This window comes from Lycium barbarum, chromosome 3, assembly GCF_019175385.1.
Source record: "Lycium barbarum isolate Lr01 chromosome 3, ASM1917538v2, whole genome shotgun sequence".
Classification (NCBI taxonomy): Eukaryota; Viridiplantae; Streptophyta; class Magnoliopsida; order Solanales; family Solanaceae; genus Lycium; species Lycium barbarum.
Genome location: NC_083339.1, coordinates 77,809,068 through 77,818,262, shown reverse-complemented (window position 1 = coordinate 77,818,262; position 9,195 = coordinate 77,809,068). Strand labels below are relative to the sequence as shown.

The 9,195-nt window shown below is 35.6% G+C and overlaps 1 protein-coding gene across 1 annotated transcript; it reads left to right on the top strand.

The window, feature by feature from the left end:
- The first annotated feature begins 1,494 nt into the window (after nucleotides 1–1,494).
- On the top strand, nucleotides 1,495–8,964 carry LOC132631585 (uncharacterized). The gene is made up of 7 exons (XM_060347197.1): nucleotides 1,495–1,690; nucleotides 1,792–1,879; nucleotides 3,041–3,099; nucleotides 3,199–3,338; nucleotides 4,030–4,240; nucleotides 6,175–6,346; nucleotides 8,460–8,964. The coding sequence occupies exons 1-6, from the start codon at nucleotides 1,688–1,690 to the stop codon at nucleotides 6,343–6,345; spliced, it is 672 nt and encodes a 223-aa protein (XP_060203180.1). The 5' UTR covers nucleotides 1,495–1,687; the 3' UTR covers nucleotide 6,346; nucleotides 8,460–8,964.
- Nucleotides 8,965–9,195: the final 231 nt, after the last annotated feature.

Genomic DNA, 9,195 nt, shown 5'->3' with positions numbered 1-9,195 from the left:
GGATTGTCTGACGCGGCGAATTCAAGGTGAGGTGCCATGGTGTATGTTATTTGCGGATGACATAGTCTTGATCGACGAGACACGCAGCGGAGTGAACGCTAAGCTGGAGGTCTGGAGACAAACTCTGGAGTCTAAAGGGTTCAAGTTGAGTAAGACCAAGACAGAGTACATGAAATGCAAGTTCAGTGACGTGACACATGAGTCTGGCGTGGAAGTGAGGCTTGGTACTCAGGTCATCCCAAAGAAAAGAAGTTTCAAATATCTCGGGTCTATTATATAAGAAAATGGGGATATTGATGATGATGTCTCACATCGTATTGGCGCAGGGTGGATGAAATGGAGGCTTGCTCCAGGAGTGCTGTGTGATAAGAAGGTGCCACTAAAACTTAAAGGCAGGTTCTACAAAGTGGTTGTGAGACCGACCTTGTTGTACGGGGCAGAGTGTTGGGCAGTCAAGAGCTCTCATGTCCAAAAGATGAAAGTTGCGGAAATGAGAATGCTGCGATGGATGTGTGGGCACACCAGGCGAGATAGGATTAGGAATGAAGATATCCGGGATTAGGTTGGAGTAGCATCAGTGGAGGACAAGATGAGGGAAGCGAGACTGAGATGGTTTGGGCATGTGAGGAGGAGAGGCAGAGACGCTCCAGTGCGGAGGTGTGAGAGGTTAGCTATGGATGGTTTCAGAAAAGGTCGGGGTAGGCCGCAAAAGTATTGGGGAGAGGTGCTGAGACAGGACATGGTGCAGGTTAAGCTTATCTTAAGATAGAATTTGAATGACAGGATATTTCTTTATGTGTCTATAATAAATTTCTAAGGAAAAATATTTTTTAAAACAAGTTTAATAATAAAAACTCAAATATATATGAGTATGCTTTGTGGGGTTCACTATAACCTTTTCCATGATATCATTATTTCTAGTGGCATAAAAACAAAATTCCTAAAGTTCCCAAAATTTACCAAAATGTGTGAGGATTCACAAAGTCATAAAACCTTCAATTAGGGTAAAGATATAAAATAAATTCATGTGTGGACTACAAAAAGTTGGTATTATAAAATTCCATGTGGAGTTGTCTCAAAAAATTGAATGAGAGCAAAAAATGAAAAATGAAAATATGCAAAGAAAAGTCAATTGGAGAAGCCACATGTAAGCATCTTATTAGAGTTTGAGGATGTAAGGACTATAAAAAATCACTATCTAGTACTCCCTCTGTTTCAATTTATATGAATCTATTTCCTTTTTAGTTCGTACCAAAATGAATGACTTCTTTCCTAATTTGAAAACAAATTCACTTTATGAAATGATTTATAGCCACACAAAATATTCAAGACTTTTTTGAACCACAAGTTTAAAAAATTTTCATTCTTTTTTAAATGTCGTGTCCAGTCAAATGAGTTCACATAAATTGAACGGAGAGAGTAGTAATTTTGGGTTTTTAAGTCGAAAATTGGGGCAATCTAGATTATCGAGCTTCATTTAACAAGTTGTAATCGTGGCCCTTAGATTTGAGTCGGTTATTTCCCTTTGCCCTTTTATTCATTTCAGCTGAACGAATCCTCACATATCTCACTCTACAAGTACTAAAAGTAGAAACAACCAAAAGTATTGCTCCATCCAGACCTTCATTTCGAACTTTCTTTAAGGCGGGACAATCGAAAAATCCTTCAATTTGAGGAATTCAGAAGAATGGTGCTATTTTTGCTCTGTGGTGTTTTTTAAACGTCTTCAATAGGGTGTTAATTTCTTAGGGTTTATGAATTTTGATGTTGTTTTTGTTTCAAATTTGGCAGGATAAATCTAATGAAGAACTGGAACCTCTATTTGATTACAGACGTGTTCAGCCCTTCAATACTCCCTTTAATCTTGTCTGCCTTGACGGTCAGCTCAGCTCCCTTTTGTTTTTAATTATAACACACGCACATACATTTATGAATATGTATATATACTCTCTCTGTCCCAATTGATGTGGCACAGTTCGGATTTCGAGCGTCAAATAGTTTAATTTTGACTGTGAATTCGGGCATAGAATCTTCAAGTTTTTTTTTTTAAAAAAAATTACATATTTGGAAACTACTTAAAAAGTATTATAAGTCACAATGATCGACAAATCAAAATATTTAAAGCATATATGAAAACATTACGGTCAAAGGAAAACTTGTTTGAATCTCGAAATCCGAAAGTTGCCACGGAGGGAGTATGTGTTATGTATATACCAATGTGTGTCAGATGTAATTGCTGTTTTATGTGCATATATAGTAGGCTTAATTTATAGGTAGCCCCTTAAACGTGCCGGCAGATTTCATTTTAGACACTCAAACTACAACCTGTTCCAATTGAGTACCTGAACACATGATAAGTTGTTCCAATTAGACGCTTTTGGAAAAAAAATTGTGTTCGTTATTATTAGTCTATTAGGTAGTTAAGTTAACCACATAATATATGTCATCTCCTTTAATTATATGTATCAACCTCAATTAGAAAATGTATGTGGTTTTACAGCTTATTGAGGCGAATCATATAACTTAAGGAGATGACATATTTTATGTGATTAACTCAACTACCTAATAGACTCTTGAGTCTTGAGAACACGCGCAAAAAAAAAAAAAAAAGAAAAAAAAAATATATATATAATATTGAACCGAAAGTGTTTCATTGGAACACTTTATCATGTGTTTAGGTGCTCAATTGGAACAGCTCGTAGTTCGAGTGTCTAATTGAAATTTGCCTGCAAGTTTAAAGAGCTGCCTATGTATTAAGCCTATATAGTATAAACCTTGGCTTAGCTTTAACATTGGCAATTTTTCCCCGTGCTTTGTTATAACATGCTGTGGTCCCAATGACCTTAGGAGGTTGTCTTTTTTTTTTTTTTTTTTTTGTCATGGATAAGTTCTCCCTCGCTGTCCTATTCATAAGATATGCTGATTTAAGATAGTTTGATTCATGAAAGTCGGGTGAGAGAGCATTATTAATGTATGTATGTATCTGCTTGATATTGTTCCTTCTTAAGAATTTTGTCATATTTCTTTTGATCGTCAACAGATGATAGTCCAGACTCGTCTCCAGTCATCTCAAAGAAACGGAAAATGACCGATACTGCTGTAAACTTCTCTTCTTTAATGTTTTGTAAAATGTAAATTGTCGTTTTCTCAATTTGTTAATTTGATCTTACTTTATATCGTTATTGGACTTGGAAATAGGTCGAAAAGAAAGAAGACAAAAAGGTAGCAGTTCAAATAGTTGACTGTGAAGAAAAAGAAGAGGATTGGCTGCCACCTTCCCCAAATATTTCTGCTCATACTAGTAACCTTGTTGAAGATTCAACTATAAAGGAAATTAGGTATATTCGTAGTACCTTATTTGATCTCTGTGTTTTTTTTTGTATCCATTGATTTAAGATATGCATTACATGTTTCGTAACAAGAACTTAATGGCTGTGGGTTCGCTTGCTGAAGTGTTTTCAGCTCAATTTTTAAATTAATTTAATTTGGTGTCTGATTTGATTATGGTGGTTTTCTTGCTACTTTATATGAATGAAATGAGTTTTGTGATCTTATGAATTGTCACTTTTCGAAGTTGGATTCTCCAGTATCATTTAATAAAGTTGATGTAAATATTAATACCCTTTTGGTGAATCTAACTTTGATGTCTGCTTTCTTTAGGTGACAACTGATTAGATAATTCTTTTTGCTTTGGTATATCCAATCTTTAATGAGTTAAGTTCCTAAATGAGATATTGAATTCAAATAAATAGATTATGTTCAAATAGCGAAAGCATAGAATTGACCATCCATTATTAGATTTGAATAGCATCGTTATTCATCAATTAAATCCCTTCTGGTTCCATGACAGCTTACCCCAACCTATGCTCGATTTCTTCTGTTTAGGGTTTAGTGAATGGGAGGTCCCTCTCTCTTTTTTCTTAAACATCAGGCTTCTGTAGTCTTTGAGAAGATTTGTATTACTAATTGAGTTGCACTTGCTCTTGTTCTTCTCTTTTTCTCTTTACTATTATGAGTGGCTGTTTGTAGGTTGAAAAAGAAAGAGCTGGCATCATTTGCCCAATCAGCTAAGGATGAGCTGCGAGATGTTGAAGAATCTGTAAAAAGAGATCTTAGTGCTTCGCTCCATTCACTTCAAGATAGTGTGGCTGAGCCGCCATCAAAACCCTCAACTGAAAGAGCTAAGATAGTCATTTCTATCCAAGACAAGGATGGAGCGAAACAATTTCGGGTTTACATGGTATTCCCTGGGGGTGCAGTTCATATTTACATATATAAAGTTTGCATATCTGTCGTGTAATTATGTCACCTGCACCATAATGTTTAAAAGAGGTGTAATATCATCTTTCCTTCATTCTTGAATGGAGTATATACTTGTATATTATCCTAAACAAATGCTAGTATACAAACACAAAGAAGTTATCCTAAAGAATAAATGTATAGTGCACCTGATAAAAAACAGATGAATGTATAGTGCTTTCTACAAAAATACTTGGTAATTAATGATTTAGAGGTATTAATAAGGTTCGTTTATATAGGAGAAACTAAATCACTTTTTGTTTCATTAATGCATAAGTAGCTTACAATTATCAGCCATATTGTGTTACATAAATGTAGCTCAAATGCTCAATGATGCTTTCAGTGTACTACTTCTTGAAGTTGACTTCTCCCTACTTTAATCTTTTTCCCCATTTATATATTACAAAAGTAAACTGAGTCTAAGTGATAGGGGAAGTTTATAATCTGTTGTCTGCCAAGTGTTGTTTGTGAAGTGATGTTGTAGGATGATCTGATTTTCCTTGGAAGCCAAGATCATAGGAGGCTTTAATTGTATAACTGTATAGAAAGTTCTTTGAAGTATTTCTCTTGTCATCTTTAAATGCAATATGGATAAAACTCTACTTCACCTTTATCTTCATTTGTGTTAAAGCATTTTCAAACAAATATGACTGCAGTGTAAGTGCTTTTTAACAACAATGCAAAATACAGTAAAAGACCTACATACACGTGTAAGTGTACATAGATCTACTGTACTAGTTTTTGAGTTCATGTAACATATGCAGAAATAAATGAGTTGAGGTTAGCATAGGATAAGGTAATTACTCCTATAAGGGAGATGAGTCTATGCTTTGAGCATGGGAAAGAAATTAGTTAGGATGGTTCCTTTTTTTTTTGATGAAGTAAAAGATTTCATTCAAAAGGCATCAAGTAGATGCATAGCAAAAATTACAATATAAAGATGTATCTGCTCATCTACAACAGCTTACACTAACACTAGAGAGCAGATACAGTCCAAAAAAGTTCACAACTAGTTACATGTGCTTGGTTTGAAACTCTTGGTTTTGAGGACATGAATAGGAGTTGTGATACCATCTAAACATCTTCTGCTCGTTTCTTTCCAGATGCACCAAAAAATACAATAAATTAGTTAGGATGGTTTCAGCATCTCTTATGGCCCTTCAAAGACTTGAGAGCTTGATGGCTGGTGGTACAACATATTTTTAATCATGTAAGACAACATTTAAAAGGTGCATTAGAAAATGACTAAATTGTAAAATGTCCTATTTAAAAAAGTGGATATCACTTCAGGATCTAATCAATTCTGTTGTACCTTGACTTTTATGATGGAACAAATATGTACCGATAGCGCTTATTAAAAAAAAAACAAATATGTACCGATAGCGGCAGGATTTATTTTCCTACCATTTGTCCATTATATTTAAATTGGTTATTTTGGTAGATGAACTTAATAATTCCCGACTTTTCTCTTTTATAATAACAACTGCTTTATTTACCATCTGGAAAATCGACACATCATATCTCAATAAGCCTTATTTGACAATTAACCATTAGTAAAGATGACAGTCATCCAGGCTAGGCTCATCAAACATTTTAGCAGTGATGCCTTGAAGTGATCAGCACTAACATTGACATGCCATTAATCTTGAAGATATTTTTTTGTTCTCTCTTTTGTTTTGGCCTTGAACTATTTCATTTTAAAGCTGTTTCTACATCATGTTAAACTTGTCATGGTTCATATTTCTCTATGCTGTTTGTCTCTGTTATTTTGTTCTCTGTTGTTTGTCTAGTTCTTGAAAAGGATATGCTTTAGTCATACTCCATAGCCAGGAATGAAATGTTATTATGACTCATTCCTATTGCATATTCACGTAGGATGATAAATTTGAGAGGCTGTTCAAATCGTACGCTGATAAAGTCAAGCTTGACCTGCAAAATCTGGTTTTCTGCTTTGACGGGGATAAAATTAATCCGACTGCAACTCCCAGTAGTCTCGAGATGGAGGACGATGACATCATTGAAGTGCATGTAAAACCAAGTTGTTGAGGTAAAGTTGTTATTTTTTAAATTATTGCAATGTTCTTCTGCTTCTCCTCCCTCTTCCCCCCTCCCGGGTACTTTTTCCTTGGTTTGCATATATCTCCTTTTTCTGTTGTCTACACTTTACAAGCTATGTATAAGGGAATTGAGAGCTGCATTTACCATGAATGAATAACGTTTTAGAATATTACCTCTTTATTCTATGACATCTGAGTTGTATTTTTGTCATTTTACTAGCTTCAATTGATGGACTCCTTTAAAATGATTAGAATTAAGTACAAGCAGATACTATCCGGATACACCTCTTCCTTTTCGCTTGCTTCTCGTTTCCACGATAAATGAAACTCGACTCCTGCAGAAAATTCTAAACTTTCTTTGGAAGGTGGTGAAAGATAGCTAGGATTGATCAGTTCATGATCCCTTTTTCTTGATACTCGATCATTTTGTCTCCACTTTCTTGATGTAAATTATAAGACTCAATGCAGCTTTTGATAATTTCATTTATTTCTGAGGAAGCCATGAACATATAAATGAATTCAACTTATAATCTTTGGTTTCTGTGATGTTCATGTGTTCTCTATTTCCGTATGACATTTAACTCATGCACATATTGCTCATGTCATCCATTATAAATGTATGTCATTGTTCTTCGAATGAGTATCATTGTTGGATTAAACTTTACTCAGGATTAAGGGGTTCTGGAGATGGTAAGAACAAGGAAGGACACCAGGGAAACGCATGCTATTTATAAGCAAGGCTATACTTTCCCTATTTGAGTAAAAACCATAATTTGTAGTGTTAATTGGTCAATTTTGTCAATAAAAGATTGAATTTACCATAATGAAGACAGATGACAGATTGTCATAAAAAAATAAATAAAATGAAAACAGATGATAGATGTAGGAAAATACAGATGAAAGATTTTGGAAAAAGGAGGTTAAGCATCTGTCTGAAATAGGTATGTATTCCATCTGAGCCACCCCTGGGGATGCTTTCTTTGGCTTAACTGGATTAACCCCGAACTAGAGCTTGGCCAAGCATTCCAAGTTTTTAGCTTAACCGAGGTCAATTGAGATGGGTTATCAAGCTCAACATGGTTTGACTACTATCAAGGTGGGGAGGGCTTTTTTATTTTCTTCGTCTTGACATATGAGGGTAGAGATAGGCAGCAGAGGTGAACGTTGTGTAAGATGCAGCTGGGGCTGGCGGTATATTTCAAATACAGTTTTGGATCCTTTATATCCTTGAGACAATCTATTTACTCACAAGTTGACAGACATGAGTAAATTCAGAATGCGTGTATGAAACACCTTGGAGGCTTAAGAAGCATGTTAGCCAGGTATGAGGCTTAAGCTCAGCTATAAAGTTACTCGACCTCTGCTCTAAATGGATAATATTGACTAGGGCCTGAAGATAGCTCAATTGTTTCCTCGCTAACCGTATTCTGCGAAAGGTAGACTTCAAGCCTGTGAGTCAGGAATTTTGAGGCTAAGCTTAGATATTTACACGTCCTCTGTTCAGAAGCATAAAATTGAATAGGCCTGAAGGTTTCCAAGCTGAAATAGTCCTCAAGCCAGCCGTAGTGTGCAAGGGTAGTCTCATGGTTCCCGTTTTAATTTTTTTTTTTTGACTTAAAAGCAGTTGATCATGTTTATATTGAGCCCGTTTGGATTGGCTTATAAGTTGCTTATAAGCTGTTTTCAGTTTTTTTGAGTGTTTGGCTGGCCAGCTTAAAGTCATTTTGTGCTTAAAATAAGCTCAAAAAAATAATTGGGCTCATTTGACTTAGCTTATCTAAAACAGCTTATAAGCCAAAAAAAAAAAAAGTTAGACTACCCCAACTTATTTTTTTTAGCCTATAAGCTGCAAACAACTTATAGGCATAAGCCCATCCAAACAGGCTCATTGTCAATTTAAGGTAAGTTAACGAAATAGTGCTTAAGACACTGTGTGCTAGACTGCTAGTACGAGGCAAAACCTAATGATCTTTCTTTTGCACTTTAAGCTGCCATATAGCTGTTTCTTTATGTGTTCTGTGGCTGGAAAAGACATTTTCTTATTTTGTCACACTCTTCACTTTATATTTCGTCAGCCTTCTTGTTTTTGCTAATCTGTTTCAGGTTGAGTTCATCCTGCGGCTGAAGGTGACTTCTCAATTTGTGAAGTTAATGTTCCAGACTTTTTGCTATGCTTTTTTGGTCAGACTTTGGTCCTGCAACTGTACAGTAGAGGCTCTTCTAAAAAAAAAAAAAATTGGTGGGGGGAGGGAGGCTGAATTTAACATAGTAGGGGTGTGTTAGAGAAGTTCTTGGATGTTGGAAGATAGATTTTGGAGTTTGGCGTTCATCTGGTGCTTTTGTCCTCTAATTGCATTTTGTTTTTGTTCGAGGGGAGAAACCAGAAACGAGGTCTCCCCTCTGCGACGCATAAGTGATTGCCTGTGCGGTATGTCAAAGGCTTAACCGGCTTTCATCATGTAGATAATAGCAAAAAGTATAATCGTTGTTTAACGTCTTAAGGTTTGAATTTAAATTGTTTAACATTCACACCACATGTGCACCCATGGGTGCACATGCACGTACATGTGCATCTGAGCTCAATCATTTCTTCTTTTTTCCAATTCCATATTTATGGTCTTTAGCGTTACGGTTTTCCCCTTTCTGTTGCGACAAACCCTCCATTGTTAACTAGGTTGTGCAGTCATTTGAGACAGAACTTAGGAGTTGACTTGGATCAGAAGTTGTTGCGCTGGTTTATTATGTGAGACGAGATTTGGTCTATGAATGGATGCAAAAAAAAAAAAAAAAGGTCCAAATACATACGTTGATTCCTAAACTTGTTCGATTTGTTCATTTA

What these genes read in the sequence shown, in the direction of transcription:
- LOC132631585 (XM_060347197.1), top strand. An exon ending in TAATCTTGTCTGCCTTGACG is followed by an intron (nt 1,880 to 3,040) that starts GTCAGCTCAGCT and finishes GATCGTCAACAG; the next exon opens with ATGATAGTCCAGACTCGTCT. An exon ending in GGAAAATGACCGATACTGCT is followed by an intron (nt 3,100 to 3,198) that starts GTAAACTTCTCT and finishes ACTTGGAAATAG; the next exon opens with GTCGAAAAGAAAGAAGACAA.